At 36.7% G+C, this 18,107-nt stretch overlaps 3 protein-coding genes across 22 annotated transcripts in view; 1 reads left to right on the top strand and 2 right to left on the bottom strand.

The window, feature by feature from the left end:
• LOC113657299 overlaps positions 1 to 18,107 on the bottom strand; it is a 1,727,325-nt gene that overhangs the window by 64,831 nt on the left and 1,644,387 nt on the right. Inside the window, exons 199-209 of the mRNA XM_047822072.1 lie at positions 8,586 to 8,759; positions 8,199 to 8,369; positions 7,715 to 7,885; positions 7,370 to 7,543; positions 6,336 to 6,512; positions 5,875 to 6,048; positions 5,507 to 5,680; positions 4,410 to 4,574; positions 4,145 to 4,318; positions 3,169 to 3,345; positions 1,462 to 1,635 (exon numbers count right to left, since the gene is read on the bottom strand). Of these exons, the coding sequence (XP_047678028.1) occupies positions 1,462 to 1,635; positions 3,169 to 3,345; positions 4,145 to 4,318; positions 4,410 to 4,574; positions 5,507 to 5,680; positions 5,875 to 6,048; positions 6,336 to 6,512; positions 7,370 to 7,543; positions 7,715 to 7,885; positions 8,199 to 8,369; positions 8,586 to 8,759 (1,905 nt within the window). The remainder of the gene's footprint in view (positions 1 to 1,461; positions 1,636 to 3,168; positions 3,346 to 4,144; positions 4,319 to 4,409; positions 4,575 to 5,506; positions 5,681 to 5,874; positions 6,049 to 6,335; positions 6,513 to 7,369; positions 7,544 to 7,714; positions 7,886 to 8,198; positions 8,370 to 8,585; positions 8,760 to 18,107) is intronic.
• Positions 1 to 18,107, top strand: part of LOC113634383 — a 304,384-nt gene that overhangs the window by 212,449 nt on the left and 73,828 nt on the right. The gene's annotated exons all lie outside the window — the stretch shown is intronic.
• Positions 1 to 18,107, bottom strand: part of LOC113662842 (NACHT, LRR and PYD domains-containing protein 12-like) — a 111,620-nt gene that overhangs the window by 91,155 nt on the left and 2,358 nt on the right. The window lies entirely within an intron of this gene.

The following is an 18,107-nucleotide window of genomic DNA, read 5'->3' as shown; positions in this document are numbered from 1 at the left end:
ACGACTTGGTATGTTACACTTCTGTAATTGATGGCGGGGCCTGAAACAGGACATCTGTCTGGTCCTCGGCACGCAAACCGTGGATTTTTGAAAGCACTTTGAAACAGTGAGTGTAAATAGTCTAATATATAGAAATCTTTCTGACAATAAATAATTACCCTAAAACTGATGTCAGTTAAATGTTAATAAGTTAACTTCGTGTAAATGCAACGATTGATTCTAGTTTTTTTTTCTTTCTAATTTTCTGTCCGTTCACAGTAACATGAGCTATTTCTGTCAGGTCACATTTAATAACGTTAGCCAGTGTTATATGTTCCCAGTTATAACGTTTGTATTTTACTGGCATACGTTAACACAAACAATGTTTCTAAAAATAATTACACAAAAAAATTCTGATCTTTCATGTTTTCATTATGAACAACCAAAAAACCTCATAGAGCATTGTGGTAAAAGTATGTGAACCCTTGAGTTAATGACCTCAAAAAAGCTAATTGGAGTCAGGTTTTAGCACATCTGTGGTCTCGTTAAGATAATATGTTTAGAGGTGTGGACTACAGCTACTTTGACTGATAAAAACCCCTCAAACTTTTTTGTGGAGATTGCTATGCAAAAGAACATGCTTATGTGAGCCATGCCTCACCAAAAAGAACTTTCGGAGGACCTACGATCAAGAATTGTTGCTTTACATAAAGCTGGAAAGGTTTACAAAGTTATTTCAAAGACTTTAGAAATTCACGAGTCTGCAGTTAGGTAAACAATCTACAAATGGAGATGCTTTGGGACTGTTGCTGCTCTACCAAGAAGTGGGTTCCCAGTCGTGACACCAAGAGCACAATGAAGACTCATCAGTGAGGTAAAGAAACAACCCCGAACGACAGCCAAAGATTTGATGGCATCATTGGAACTTGTTAACATCTCTGTTCATGAGTCTACAATACATTAAACACTGAACAAGAAGGGAAACCACAGCAGGACACCACCAGGGAGGCCACTGCTTACTAAAAAGAACATTGCTGCACACGTTAAGTTTGCAAAAGAGCATATTGACACTCCACAGCGGTATTGGCAAAATGTTTTGTAGACTGATGAAACTAAGATTGAACTATTTGGAAAAAACACAACGCTACATCTGGCATAGAAAGGGTACGGCATATCATCATGAGAACATCATCCCAACTGTAAAGTATGGTGGAGGAAACATCATGATTTGGGCCTGCTTTTCTGCATCAGATGTTTATAGCTGTTCATTATATCTGTTATGAATGCTAATTGAGGGTTATTATTAGAAAACATCTGTATAATTAAAGTACAGTTGTCTTTAATGTACAGTTCATGGCAGGAAAACATACACACACTTTCACATTCATTCACACAATTTATCCTAGTCAGTCCCCCCACGAGCAGGCAGCCTTGTTCTGGGTTATTAAAAAGCTTGGTGTGTTTCATCACTGAGTTACTCACAGCAGTTTCTCCAGTTTACACTCGTGTATCTTCAGTAGATCACAGAGCTTCTTCACTCCTGAGTCTCCCAGTTCACACCAACTCAGATCCAGCTCTCTGATGTGTGATGGATTTGTACAGAGAGCTGAAGCCACATCAGCACAGGATGATTTACCTTTTACACTGTCCCATAGTCTGCAGAGAGAGAAATGGGATTTAGTCCATTATTATAGAAAACAAATAGGAGTTAAAATGTTGATACATTTTTAATATTCTGATTTTCTTTAATTTAGGTTTTAATCTCATGTACACAAGGAAGTGTTGTCTATTGCCCCCAGAAACAAACACACACACACACACACACACACACACACACACACACACACACACACACACACACACACACACACACACACACACACTCACTCACTCACACACATACACACGCTCTCACACACACTCTCACACACGCTCTCACACACACTCTCAAACACACACAATCCCAAATAAGATACATGCTGCATTTTGAGAACTTATTCGTACATTATAACAAACACAACAGAGCTGCTGTAAGTGTAAAGAATGTAATGATAAAGTAAATGATGTAACTGAACATAATAACCTCATTTAAAGCTTTTAAATATAACAATTATTGTTTTTAAAGAAGATTTTCCTTCCTAAACTTAGTTAAGTAATGACTGAAGTATTGATTGAACATGATAATGTTAGACATGTTACACAGATGTTTATAGCTGTTTATTATATCTGTTATGAATGCTAATTGAGGGTTATTATTAGAAAACATCTGTATAATTAAAGTACAGTTGTCTTTAATGTACAGTTCATGGCAGGACAACATATACACACTTTCAGGTTTAATTAGCGTGAACTCGACGTTTCCTCTAACAGCACAACTTGGAGTGTTCAATTATATCAGTATGAACAGTGTTTCCTTCACCAGCCTCTCTTTATTCTCTCTTTATTCTCTCTCTTCATTCCCTCTTTATTCACTTTCTTTTTTCTCTCTATTTTCTCTTCATTCTCTCTTTATTCTCTTTTACTACAAAGAAACTACAAAGAATTGTAAACTCTTCTATTCTGAAAATGTCAGAAAACCCAAAGTGTTAAATAAAGTCTGTTTTACAGAAATGAATTCTTCTATTAAGAAAAAAAAAGTTATTTCACAATAAAAATAAAACATTCTTTAATAATTAAAATAATGTTTTATTTTTATTGTGAAATAACTTTTTTTTTGGAAGGTTTAAATAATAGACAGTGAACAAGTCCCACATGTTCTTCACCAGATGGTCTCCTCACTTTGCTCTATGTGTACATCCTGCTTGGTTAATGTTCCTGCTCTGCCTCTGGTTTGTCCCCCATTCCTATGACACACTGCCTAGTTTGTCCCTGCCTGTTTCCTGCCTGATCTGCATTACTCTGTTCCTGATACTGGATTAATGGACTGTTTATTACTCTGTTCTCTGTATGTCCTTTATTATGACTAAGTTAGAAATAATATTTTATATGTAATACACATGTTATTATTTGAGTGTTTTAATAAATTATATGTACTAATAAACATTCAGAAAGTATTTATTAATAAATTATTTCTGTATGATTATGACACAAACCCCACAGTAGAATTTCTTGTACTGCTAAAATAAGATTTTTTAAACTGTTCGATATTTTTAAAATGTTTAGTTTAATTATAAAGACATTATTACTCACTTTAGTGTCTGCAGTTTACATTTAGGATTCTTCAGGAAATCACACAGATTTCTCAGTCCAGACTCTCCTGGTTTATTACAGTTCAGATTCAGATCTCTCAGGTGTGAAGGGTTTAAAACCAGAGCAGAAAACACATCTGAACAATCATCTTCTGTCATACTGTCTTCTGTATACAACCTGGAGAGAGAGAGAGAGAGAGAGAGAGAGAGAGAGAGAGAGAGAGAGAGAGAGAGAGAGAGAGAGAGAGAGAGAAGGAGGTTAGTCTCTGTCACTATTACACCCAGTGTTCCACTTCCTGTCCACCAGAGCTGTATAAATCAGTGGTCTGGACCCCTGGGACAGAGAAAGTTCAGGTCAGGGCTGTTACTTTTTAATCAGTTGTGTAGAGGACCAATAAATCCAACCACCAGGAAAGGAAGAATCCTGCTGCTCCTTAATGACTTTTGTGAAACAAAAGATTTTGTGTCATTATGTTTAAACTTCATGCATGTCCCAAACCTCCTTCTGGGCAGGTCTTTGGCTGTACCACGTTCATACACGATGCCCTGGACGTATGTGAGGTGGTGTATAAAGTTTGTGTTCAGAATTTTCCTGCCTGTAACTCAGCAGTACTGAATGTGAATTACTGTAAGTTATTATTGTACAGGTTTACAACTCACAGCAGCTCAGGAACATTATATAGTAAATATTTCTTCTTCCTGAAGCTAATACTTTTGTTGTCATTTTGATAAAGATGAGTGCTGTGACATTTAGTGAATATCTACTAAACTGCGTTGTAAGAAATGGGATATTTAAATCTGTACTTTAACTAAAATTGTGTTTTCCTCAAAGAGGCAGAACATAAAGTGAGTACAGTTCACTGTGTCAGAGGTTTTCATATCAGTACAGACACAGTTAGCATGGCTACAGTCACTCCTGACTAAACAAGAGCACCTGAGTGAAAACAGAGATCTGTGTGTTTATAGCTGTTTCTTACCTAAGTTTCTGCAGTCTGTAATGTGGATCCTGCAGCAGAGCTGAAAGCTGCTTCACGTTGATGTTCTTTGGTGTTTTGGTGCTCAGATCCAGCTCCGTGTGCAGTAAGGGGTTCTTACTGAACATGTCTGTAAGACACGTGTAGGCTTCCTCTGCATCAGGACTTTTTAACAACCTGTAGAGGTTTGAAGGAAAAGTTATTTTTAACAGAAATTATATTTGTTTAATATGATATTTGTATATATCATCATTGCTTATAGAATCACCTCAGTTTCAGCTTGTTAACTTTTTTGTCAGTAAGTAGTTTCACTCCTGAAGCTCCAGGGTCGTTCCCTCTGAGATCCAGCTCTCTCAGGTGTGATGATGAATTCTGTCTCAGAGCTTCATCCAGAAAAGTGTATCCTTCCTCTGTTATACTGCAGTCTGAAAGTCTACACAAAATTACACCAATTGTATTATGTTTATGTAGGAAAGGTCTGTAAGTCTCTGTAAAAACCTGGAGTATAAATGTGGCAGTGTTCAGTGTATAAATTAACTGTATTTACTGTTGTTGTTCTCTTTGGGAACATGTTCTGAATTACACATTTGTGATGTCTGAATTTTTCTGAACTAATAAAAGAGACATTATAAAGTCAGTACTGATAACTGGACCATACCAGTAAATATAAATCATTTAAAATATATATTTCTCTATTCAGTCTGACACGTCCTCTCAAATTCAGTCTGCTTTAATAAAAATAAATATAAAGTGCAGATGAAAAAATCTCAGCGCTCATAAAGTTGTTCCACATTTTGGTAGGTTTTAGCTTCACCTTAAAAGAGAATTAACTAATTTTTTTTCCTCATTGATCTACACACAATACTCCACAATAACAAGGTAATATATGGATAATATTTTCCTTTAGCTGCTCATTCACAAGTGTTTTTTTCTATTACAGACATTTAATGTTATAGAAAGTCCCCAAAACAGGTAAGTTCCTGTTCTTACTCACATTATAGCAGCTATAAACAGTTGTTCTGGCTTCTCTTTTTTCTTTTACTTGAAGTTAATAAGTAAAAAATGCAGCTTACACTAAGAAAGTCTTTGTTGTGGAGACTTTAATGTCTTAAAGTTATAGATACTGGAGACTCCTTCTGTAAATGTACTGGGATTCACAGATGATTATATGAAAATATATAGGAGACTGTCTGTCATTTATATTCTTACCCCTTTTCCCTCCTGTGGGGGCATTAGGGATATTTGTCCATGTTATTTCAAAATTACCAAATTATTTCACAGATTAGCTTAATTTTATTAGCATGATTAGCATGTGGGTAATAAGATGATTTCTAAACTGACTATGAAGTGTGTATTAAACGTTACCTCAGAGTCTCCAGTTTATAGTGTTTATTCTTCAGTTCCTCAGAGAGCAGCTTCACTCCTGAATCCTGAATCCTGTTCTTACTCAGATTCAGCTCCTTCAGGGTGGAGTGTTCTGATCTGAGAGCTGTGAGCAGAGCTGAACATCCTTTCTCTGTCAGATTACACTCACTGAGTCTGAAAACACAATAAATCACAGGGATTTTCTTTAACACTTCTGTATGCAGAGGAGCGTCTTTTCTCCTCAAACTACTCATTACTACTGAAAAAGACTGAAAACTAGATGAATGATTGATCACCTAAAGACAAACCGTTCAACATTAACATCACTAACTGAAGTTTACAGATTAATGTAGAATTTAATTCCTTACTGAAGTGTTTCAGGTCTGCAGTGTGGATCCTTCAGTAAAACAGAGAGCTGCTCTACTTCTGAGTCTCCTTTTATTTTCCCACTCAGATTCAGATCCGTCTGCAGTATCGGGTTTATACCCAGAACTTTAGTCAGATGATCAGAAGCTTTCTGTGCTTCAGGACTTTTCAACACCCTGTAGAGAGAAATAACAGAGAAACACTAACACTAATTATATTTACAGCAATGTGGTGCTAGTTCTCAGGAATTGTTTGGTCCATGGTGGAAAACTAGTTTTAAACATTAGCAATATTACTTCAGCTTAATCTTTTACTTTAAATTTGTTTCTTTATTACAAAAAATGGTAAAAATAAAGAGTGACCAAAAATATTACAGCGTGCTACACAGTGGTTCAAACAATGAGACTTTACTAATAACTCAGATTTAATGCTGTATTTTACATGTACTGGTGAAAGCGCTCACCTCAGTGTCTTCAGTTTATATTTTTTATCATTCATCAAATCCCTAAGCTCCTTTATTCCTGATGCTCCAGGGACGTTCCCTCTGAGGTCCAGCTCTATCAGGAGTGATGAGTGGTTTGACTTCAGGGCTTTAACCACAGCAGTGTATCCTTTCTCTGTTATATTACAGTCTGAAAGTCTGGAGAAGGAGCAAAAAGTTCACCATCATCAGGAAACGTTTATAATGCTAATTATCTCATTACCTTGTTTGTAAGAATCTTCTTTATTTACCCCATGTGGTACATGAAATCATTTGTAAATTATGTAAAACTGACAAGACCTGTAACAGTAAATACATTATTGATGCCCACTCATTGGAACTAAACCACACACTGTGGATAACGGATGTCTGTCACATGAAATCACTCAAACCAGCCAGTGCATAGCTCATTATCACTGTCAGAAGACCTTGACAATGACAAGCCAGTCCTGGTCCATCTCAAGCATATTGTAAAGAAACAACAGCATAACTGGTGAGTGTTATAGTATAGCAGGCACAGATAATTTCTTCTGGTCATGGGGTCATGGTAACTTGTCTGTATTCACTGTAAAGCTGCTGAACTGCTGTATCTATCTCCAATGTAATGTGTGTTTCTATCTGCAGGTCTAAGATGTATTTATACCTAATCAGGGCGATCAATGGGGCAAGTTTTCAAATGGGCTATTTAGTGTTGTATTTTATGTAGTAAGATTATTTAATCCTCTGCCGTTTGTACGCTGCTCTGTAGCTTTTATGTTCGTGTTGTAGTAGAAACATGTTTGTTTATGGCCTGATAGATATTTTTTATGCCCGTCTTTATTACCCCAATGGCACTGGCTCTGGTAACACATGTTCTATGTTAATATGTTCATTATTAGATTCTGTGTTTTTTGGGAAATTTACCCCTGAATAAGTATCTGACTAATTTATTCCTACATCATATATATAAACTTATAGAGAAGTAAAATATCATTTATTATATATAATATAGTAAAGTGTACTATTAAATGTCTTACACAAGCTTCTGGAGTTTACAGGATGACTTATTTAATAGAGCAGAGATCTGAATCGCTCCTGAATTTCCCAGTGTGTTCTCACTCAGGTCCAGTTCTGTCATGTGTGTAGGGTTTGAAGTAAGAGCTGATATCAGATCAGTAAAGACTCTGTCTGTAACACTGCTCTTATTCAGCCTGCAGACAGAGAACACAGCTGAGAAAATGTCTTTAACAACCCACAAGATCAACCATCAAACTAATTCCAAGGTATAGAAACAATAGAGTGATCATGTGTACAGTGGAATATCTTTATAGATTTAATGTGAACACAAATAAAAACACCAGGTGAGGAATCAGACCACACACCTGAGTTTCTCAGTCCTACACTGTGGATCCTTCAGTAGAACAGAGAGCTGCTTCACTTCAGAGTCTCCAGATATTTTCCCACTCAGATCCAGTTCTCTCTGCAGTAAGGGGTTTGTACCCAGAACTTTAGTCAGATAATCACAGACCTTTTCTGCTTCAGGACTCAAAATTCTGTAGAGAGAAAACACCTTTCATTATGATACTGATAACAGACCTCTGGATGTTTGTCCCCACAAGATGCTGATGTTAAATGATGTGAACCAGCACAGACACGACAGCAGCTGGATTTATTGAATGCATTAATAATGTAATAAATGTAAATGTAATGTAAATGACTTTATATCACACTAATGAGAATCTTGGACCAAAGAAAAACCTGCAAAAAATAACATCACCACTTTAAAATAATAAGAATTAATTATTACAGTGTCAAATATTTCCAGTGTTCTAAAAAACATTACATTAATGTAAATTAAAAACTCACCTCAAAATCAACTTAGAGTTTGGATTCCCTATAAAATAACTAAAAATGTTCCATCCTGACACACTGTAGTTCTCTCTGAGCTCCAGCTCTTTCAGAGGTGATGAGGAGTTTGATTCCAGAGCTTTAGCCAGATCACCACATTGTGTTTGTGTGAGATTACAGTTATTTATTCTGAAAGAAAATATTAATAAAGGACATTTCACAGTGAGACAGTGACATGACAGTGACAGAGCATCACTGAAGGCTTTGTAATTAATAATAATCTCAGTACAGGCCAGTAGACAACAGTTAGAACCATTATTTAAGAGAAGCACAGGTCACATTTCACAGGAGATTCATCTAATTAATCTTTTTTTTTTTTCTCAATAAAGACTAAAAATAATTTACTTCAGTTTCTCCAGACTGCAGTTTGAGGTCTTCAGTAGATCACAGAGCTGCTTTACTCCTGTGTCTCCAATTGTATTGTCACTCAGGTCCAGCTCCTTGAGGTGTGAGGGGTTTGTTCTCAGAGCTGCTACAACAGCAGTACAGTCATCTTCAGTGAGACTGCAATTATACAACCTATGGAGGGGGGTGGGGGGCAGAGAGGGAGAGAGAGAGAGAGAGAGAGAGAGAGAGAGAGAGAGAGCAGGTAACTTTGTCTTTGTCTAATTTCAGTATAATTTTTCTCTATTTAATTTACTTTAATCTACTTAAAGAGTGTGAAGTTTCCTTATCAGGCTCCTGTTCTGTTCTTCTGTATCTGTCTCTACATGTTGCTCTGATCATGTCTGAGTATCGTATCACTTTATACCTCACTGTTGGCTTTGTGTCTTTAAGAATTCTTGCTGGTGGTATCAGTAATTCCTGCTGTAGTGTGTAATCATCTCACAGTTCCATACTGTACATTAATCTGTTACTGTAACTTCATTTACCTGTAGGATTTTATTATCTGTAGATTAACTGCTAGCTTCTGTCCAGTGTTTATAAAAGTCTTCTTAAAGACCTCTGCTCTTTCTGACATTATATATTTTATTATAAATGATGCCTTTACCCCAGTTTCAGCAGTTTGAGTTGTTGATCCTTCAGCACATCACAGAGCTCCTTCATTCCTGATCCTCCCAGTTTATTCCCACTCAGCTCCAGCTCTCTCAGGTGTGAGGGCTTTAAACCCAGAGCTGATACCAGAGCAGCACAACCTTCATTTGTCATCCTGCACTTATTTACTCTGGATACAGAGACAACAAGACAAGACTTCTGTTTAAATGTAGTTTTATATTGTTTAATGTAAAATATACAGTTTAAAAGTAGACTAAAATATTTCATTAATGACATTATATACAGTTATTACATTCCAAAAGGAATACACTAGTGTTTAAGTATAAATAAGTGATCAATACTAACTTGAGTCTCTCTGGTCTGCAGTGTGAATCCTCCAGAAGAGCAGAGAGCTGCTTCACCTGCGAGTCTCCAGATATTTTCTCACTCACATTGAGTTCTCTCTGCAGTAAGGGGTTCACACCCAGAACTCTAGAAAGGAAATCACAACCTTCCTGTGCAGCAGAACTTTTCAACAACCTGCAGAAAGAGAAAGAGAAAAAATAATAGAAAATCATACCTGGTCAGGAAAAGTACCCTAACTGAGCTTGTTTTAAAAAGAACTATGAACGCATTTCCTGGATTATTCTCAAAATTAAACTTTTTTTTATGGTTGAATAAATTGTGACACAATTTAAATGAAAATTCAACATGTTACATGCATTTCCTTTCCAGAAACATACAATTTCTGCCACATCTCAAATGGAAAACCAGAGTTCGTTGGCAGTTACATTCCCATGTCTTAGGAGTTATGAGCAATAGTAATTATTCTGTTTGCTAATTCACGATCAAAATTCTAAACTGAATTGTAACTCTTTACATTTGCATTAATGCCTTTCACAGAAACCTGCACATCAGGGTGGAGTATATTATCAGACATGTTTGTATTTGGAGGTCATGTCCTTAAAAGTCCAACTTATTTTAGAAAATGTGCAATTGCTGAACAATGTTTTTTTAATCAATTCATCTTATAACTATTCCCAATGTACAACACCAAGGACACAAAGCCAACACATAATACAGTTAACCACAAAACACACACAAAACACAGCATATTTTCTATATTGTACAAGGGAAATAAAAGAAATCATATGTGTTTATTTGTTTTAAATAGTCTCAATATCTGAGGTCAGTCTCAATGACTCCCAGAAATGTAAAACCAAAAACGAAACATTATTAATTATATGTTAAGTACAAAACTGTTGGAAATAAACAATAAAATGAAATAGCATTTAAACCTGAGAAAGTTATAGGTCAAACAGAAAGAAAAATCTCTTAATTCTGTTGAAATAAGTGAGAATCAAATTTAATACCTCCTGTTCAGTTGATTTCATACAATCAGTGTTCATTAAGTAACTGGACTCCCTGCCTGGAGTTCTAATATAATATATAATATTACTGTAATATTGCTCACCTCAGTGTGTTCAGTTTACAGTCTGGATCCTGTAGTAAATCAGTGAGCAGCTTCACTCCTGATGCTCCAGGGTCGTTCCCTCTGAGATCCAGCTCTATCAGGTGAGATGATTTCAGAGCTTCAGACAGAGCGATGTATCCTTCCTCTGTTATACTGCAGTCTGAAAGTCTAAAGAGAGAACATTGTGTGGTATTAATGATACTCTGATGTCTGATAAAGACTTAACATTGTATTATTTTAAGCATCTATATAGTACGTAATGCCAAGAAGATTTAAGACATATATGTTCTACATGTAGCCTGTGTTTGTATTCTACATGTAAAGTCACAAGCTCTTATGTACATGTTAAAGAGCAGAAACAGAAGCTCACCTCAGTATCTGCAGGTTACAGGACTGATGTTGCAGCAGTACACAAAGCTTCTGCACTCCAGAGTTTCCTAATTTATTCTCACTCAGATCCATCTCTCTTATGTGTGCAGGATTTAAATAAAGAGATGAAGACAAATCTGAACAGCCTTCTTCTGTTATACTACAGACCTTTAGCCTAAAGATAACCAGAAACAGTGGAAAGAAGATCTTCACTTTAAGGAACATTTTATTCTGATGATCACATGACAATGAGTTTATATGAATTATACAGTGATTATAGTTAAGAAAAAGTATAATTTTATATTTTAAAAGTAATAGTTAAGTCTATAAACATTTAGGTGACATACGTAAGTGTCTCAGTTCTGCAGTGTGAATCCTTCAGTAGAACAGAGAGCTGCTTCACTCCTGAGTCTCCTTTTATTTTCCCACTCAGATCCAGTTCTCTCTGCAGTAAGGGGTTTGTACCCAGAACCTCAGTCAGAGAATCACAGACCTTCACTGCATCAGGACTTTTTAACAGCCTGTAGTCAGGAAACAGAAACAGATTAAATTATCAACAGTTTCATCCTTTATTTTACCTCCAGCCTCCTGAATCCTCCATTAGATGTCAGTCTCTGCTGAAACCTTCAGTATCAGATCATTTTAACTACTGATCTTAAAAATGAGTGATTCTTAATTAAATGTAAAAGGTTTTGGTTTAAACTGAATATATTATTAAGAGGTGTAGTGAGGTGAGACAGCAGGTATGTTTTCTGTTACTGGAATATTACCTCGATATTTTACTGGTAGAGACACAATTGTACTGGGACACGTCTGACTTATTTAGTGTCAACTGTCCAAAATCCACAATTAGTTCTATTGATATTTTAATATGTGAACTTTCACAACCACAAACAGGAAATCAGGCAGTAAGTCACTGATAGATACAGACAGAATGTCACCATTTGTCTTCTGTATAAGTTTTAACTCTTTATAGTCAGTTATAAAAACTATAAAATAACATTTTCCTGCTACATTGTGAGGTCTATAACTGAAACAGTACAAATGTGTTCAATAAATACCAGATTCTTTCTTTGACTTCTGTAAGTGACACAGAATGCTCTTGTCTTCTATAATTGTGTCTGTTTGTCAGTGAGAATTTAGATGAACATTTATTTCCCACAACAAGGAGAATTTTAGAACAAATGATAAAAGCTAAGTAGAGAAATTCATTAAACCAGGCAAAAAGTTTTGTTTGACAAAATAAGGAGCCTTTCTAAGATGCATCTAAAGCAAAAAAAATAAAGTAAATGCATCTACTAAATGTTAGATGGGGACTTTGTGGATTTGTGTTCATTCAGGGATCAGGACACTCAAGTTCTTCTACTCCAACATTAACACACCAAGTCTTCATGGAGCTGAACTGTGTGTTTCTGACCTTATGGTAACAGTTTGCTGTGTGTGTGATGATCAGGGGGCCACAGACATTTGACCATGTATTGTATCTTGCTGACCTCAGTGTGTTCAGTTTACAGTCTGGATCCTGTAGTAAATCAGTGAGCAGCTTCACTCCTGATGCTCCAGGGTCGTTCCCTCTGAGATCCAGCTCTATCAGGTGAGATGATTTCAGAGCTTCAGACAGAGCGATGTATCCTTCCTCTGTTATACTGCAGTCTGAAAGTCTGTGAGAACAAATGTCTATTATTATTTATTCATGACAGAGATCTAAATCTAACATATTCTGTTTGGTAGGATTTAGTTTAAAATGCTTTTGCTTGGTGGTTTAAATGGATATCAGAATCAGAATTAAAAGGTAACTGTAATGTTTTCTTTAAAGGTTTGTGGTCTTTGTAGTTTCTAGCCACCTGATCATAAACCTAAAATTATTTTCCAAATCAATCCTCATATTAACACGTCCAGTTTAATCAATTAATAAAAGGGCACTATTACTATTTTTCTGGTGTCAGGTCAACCCCGTAAATGAACTCAGTTTCCCAGAATGCATTGTGGCCTCCAGTCATGGCAGTTTAGACAATACAGCCCAGAACCCATTACCGCTAACCTGTTCACAATCACCAGACTTCTGCTCACACTCTTCTGTTCTTTCACATCTCACATTGTGATGATGTAATGCTCAGTTTGTGTTACACCTGGAATTACCAAGCCTTTTGTTTCTGTTAGTTGTTAGATGTCTGGTGTCTGACTCCTGGTATTTCCCTGTATGCTGCTTGCTGATTGCCTAACCATGATCCTCACTACAAGCATTTCAATCAATTTTAACTTCTAACTTGAAACCTGAACTTGAATAATAAAGATGAACTGACCTCAGTGTCTCCAGTTTACAGTTTGGACTCTTCAGTCCATCACAAAGCTGCTTCACTCCTGAGTCCCCCAGAGGATTACTGCTCAGATCCACCTCAGTCAGCTTGGAGGATTCTGAGCTGAGAACTGTGTGTAAAGCCCAGCAGCTTCTGTCTGTCAGGTTACACTCACTGAGCCTGAAAGGAGATTGTCAGAGGAACTCAGAAAACATTGAACCCTTTGTGAAGACAGACACAAAAATAAGAGAGAAAATCACTGCTATACACAGTCAGTCTGTGATCGATTAAATGTCTTCTTATTATTAAAGTTACTTAGGAGCAGTTTTAGAAAGTTTGATGAGTTTTCTGATTCATTGGAGGAATGTAATATAATCATTTTAAAAAGAAGATTGTGTTTATTAAATGATTTGACCAGAACAGCCAACTGGTAATGTGGAAAATGTGGAAGAATAAAGGCTTACAATTTGCCACACCATTAATCACTTTATTATGGCCAGATCTCTGTTATTTCCTTTTTATCTGTTTATTATCAGTAAAACATACATCACATGCTAACACCTGGTATCAGAAGTTGGTATCAGATCATTTTCCTAGTGGTGTGTGATGTGTGTCTACTTGTGAATGAGTGTGAGTGTGTGAAGACAAGTGGGTGGACAGTCCACTCCCTTTTTAATTGTATTGTGGTGACTGATCTTCTATGGCTATTTTAATAAATTAAATAATGTGTATTAATGAACTATTTTTGCTCTTAATTAAGCAGTGAATCTCCTCCTTTGTGTCATTGAACAAGAACTTATGTGTTAATTGTCTAAGGGTTCCCTGTACCTAACAGGGTGGTGTAGTCGGCTTACTTGATCTAATTTTGCTAAATTTGTATTCTTGGTTTTAATATATCGGTTACATTTGTATCCTGTATTTTATTTGTCAACAACTTTGCCACACTTAGAAGAGTTTATTGTGCACTCTACAGTAGGTCTTCCTCTTGTGTTAAGTCCTAGTTCTCCCTGTTGCTCTTGAGCTGTGGCTGTTGTGACTGACTGTGGATTATTAAATTAATCCCTACTAAATCCAGTCTACAGCTGCTCTCATTCCTAAAAACTGAGTTCAACAGAGAAACTTACAGAACTGTTGTGGCTTCCTGGACGACTGGTAACAGTCTCTTAAAGCATTCGTCTGATCTTAAGAACTTCTGTAGCTCAAACACTTCCAGATCCTCCTCTGATGTCAGCAACACAAAGACCAGAGCAGACCACTGAGCAGGTGAGAGTTCAGCTTCAGAGAGTTGACCTGAGCTCATGTAGCTTTGGATCTCTTTCACCAGTGAATCATCATTTAACTCGTTCAGACAGTAGAACAGATTGATTGATCTCTCTGGAGATGGGTTTTGTTCAAACTTTAACTTGATGTACTCAACTATGTCCTTTTGGCAGTCAGAGCTGCTTCCTGTGTTTATCAGTAGACCTCGAATGAGCTTCTGATTAGACTCCACTGAGAGGCCCAGAAGGAAGCGGAGGAAAAGGTCCAAGTGTCCGTTGTCACTCTGTAAGGCCTGGTCCACTGCACCCTTGAGGAACTCAGACATTTTTGATTTGTTGAAAAGACCAGACAGATCAGTGACTTGTTCTTTTATTTGTTTTCTGTCAGTGAAGCAGAAAAACGCATATAATGCAGCCAAAAACTCCTGAACACTCAGATGCACAAAGCTGAACATTTTCCCCAGGTGGAGTCCAGACTCTGTTCTGAAGATTTGAGTACACACTCCTGAGTACACTGCAACTTCTCTGACATCAATGCCACATTCTCTCAGATCTTCATCATAAAACATAAGGTTTCCTTTATCCAGCTGTTGGAAAGCCAGTTTTCCCAAAGCCATGATACTCTCTCTGCTCTTCTGTGGATCAGGGTCATATTTCAGATTGTACTTTTGGTCCTTGTGTTTGATCTGAATGATCAGGAAGTGTGTGAACATCTGAGCCAGAGTCTTGGGGATCTCTCCACTTTCTGCTTCACCCAACATTTTCTCTAGAACTGTGGCTGAGATCCAGCAGAAGACTGGGATGTGGCACATGATGTAGATGCTTCTTGAAGACTTCATGTGTCTGATGATTTTATTGGCCAGGCTCTGATCACTGATCCTCTTCCTAAAGTACTCCTCTTTCTGAGGATCATTGAACCCTCGTACCTCTGTTACCTGGTTTACACACTCAGGAGGGATCTGATTGGCTGCTCCTGGTCGAGTGGTTATCCAAAGGAGAGCAGAAGGAAGCAGATTCCCCTTGATGAGGTTCGTCAGCAGCACATCCACAGAGGCTGACTCTGTCACATCACACAACATCTCGTTGTTCTGGAAATTTAGAGGAAGTCGACACTCATCCAGACCATCAAAGATGAACAAAACTTTGTAGACATTGCTGTCTATTACTTCCAAGTCCTTAATCATGGGGAAAAACTGATGAATAAGGCTCATCAGACTGAATTGTTCCTGCTTTATCAGATTCAGCTCTCTAAAGGGAAGTGGAAACAGGAAGAGGACGTCCTGATTTGCTTTTCCTTCAGCCCAGTCCAGAATGAACTTCTGCACAGACACTGTTTTTCCAATTCCAGCTACTCCTTTTGTCAGCACAGTTCTGATGGACTTGTCTTTAAAGAGCTCATTACATTTGATGGGTATCTCCTCTGTTGCTGATTTCCTGGACGCTGTCTCAATCTGTCTAACCTCATGTTCATTATTGACGTTTCCACTCCAACTCTCTGTGATGTAGAGCTCTGTGAAGATCTGATTCAGAAGTGTTGATGTCCCATGCTGTGAGATTCCTTCATTAATTCTTTTACATTTATTCAGAAGTCCAGATTTGAGATTTCTCTGATACACAGAGGCCAGCTCTATCAAACAGACAAATGTGATGATGATTATTTTAATATAAACAATATACATAATGTGAAACTCAATTTTGGTCAAAAATGGTATTATATTCCTAATAAATACGTCAATAAGACGTAATAGACCCAGAACACTAGGATTAACCCTGGGTCATTTGTTTGTTGTAAAACTGTATTCATTAGGATAATAATCAGTAGGATAATATGGCCCAGTGGCCCAGTGTGTTTCCATTCATGTGATAAAATGTAATAATAAGAAGCTCTTACTGATCTGCAGTGTGTGAGCGAGATCTTTCTGCTTCATGTTCTTCAGGATGTGCAGTGTGATCTTCAGCACACTCTCTCTAACACAGTGCAGATTCTCTGCCTCTGCCTCAGAGCATGCTGGGTAATCAGCACTAAGTAGCTTCTTGAACCTGTTCAGCTCATTCTTCAACAGTGTGATGAATTTGTGCTCCAGCTCCTAATTTAACACACATTTAACACAATAAGTAAAAAAAAATTAAATGCTACATAATCTGTTATATGATTTTTATATCACAGAATTCTGATTGGTCAGAAAATGTGAAATGGATTAATTTCACATTCTAAAGGGTTTCTATAGTAACAGCTTATTTACAGGGACTCATATGGGAAACGCTCCTCATGTATAGATTAAAAATTTGTGTAATCATTAATATGGTGACGTTTTCTTTAGAGAGACTTTATTTCATATCGATGTCTCCAGTGTGAGCACTTTGTAAGTCAGAGGTAAAGGTTACATTAAATCAGACTGAAATGCACTTTTGTCTGATTAAAATAATGTTGCTGTAACACAGCACACACAACACACACCTTGAATATGGACTCCATCCGAGTTGTAGAGATGATTTTTGGATTCTTTTTTGAGGTTCTGTGGAAAAAACAAACATTTAATATATATTTAAAAATACATATATTTACCTTATAATCTATGAAGAGTATTTGTCTGGTTAAACATTCTAGATTTTTCACTGACAACCTTCTAGTCCACCTGAAAATTGTTTTTTTCTTTTTTTTTTTATTATATCCCTTAAAAAATGAATTTTTCACTCACTTGTAGCCAAAGCACATACAGTATATTAAAGCACATTACACAAGACCTGAATAACCCAGAAGAAGAGAGGAATACCTTTCCACAGAGGATGTTTCAGCTGTAAAGTTTGGAGGAGCTGGCAGTGAGTGGTCACTCTTGAAGGACACACAGCTGGATACAGGTGAGACTGGCTTTTCCTTAGTTTCACTAGAACAAAGAGAAAGTTTTAAAACTATAAAATATAGTGATTTAAATATCTTCGGATCACATTATGTAAATAATGTGCTTTACATATCCTGATTTAAAAGGCACTTTGGCCAGAGCACAGTGTATGAGGTGTGTGTGGTGTGTGACTTTATCACACAACTTTATTAGTCTTTTCTGCCGCTGGTTTTGTTCATCCAGATTTTCTGACATGTTTTTTCAGGTCACCTTTTTTTCTGTGACTCTGGTTTATAACACACATTTTCCCCAATAGATTACAATGCCAATTCCACTGTGTTGCTAATTTACTGCTAATTTTGACATTTGGTCTCATTTTCTTAATTTCTTAAACATTTTAAACACGATTATAAGAAATAATAAACATATTACATTCTGTACAATATTTAATTCAGACACTTCTCAATTGAGAACATTTCCTGTATAGATTTAGGTTAGTGCAATAAATTATATATAAATGTTTACTTTTACTTATTTTTCTTACCTCTGTATCTTGTGCTGCTCCTCTGGATGACTCATTTCGGATGTTCTGAGATCCTCAAACTCCCCTGACATTGTTTCAGAAAGTCTGTCTGCTGTCTCTTAGAATTAGT

Source organism: Tachysurus fulvidraco, chromosome 13, assembly GCF_022655615.1.
Source record: "Tachysurus fulvidraco isolate hzauxx_2018 chromosome 13, HZAU_PFXX_2.0, whole genome shotgun sequence".
NCBI lineage: Eukaryota > Metazoa > Chordata > Actinopteri > Siluriformes > Bagridae > Tachysurus > Tachysurus fulvidraco.
Note: the sequence above shows the minus strand (reverse complement) of the source record. Positions and strands in the feature narration are given on the sequence as shown.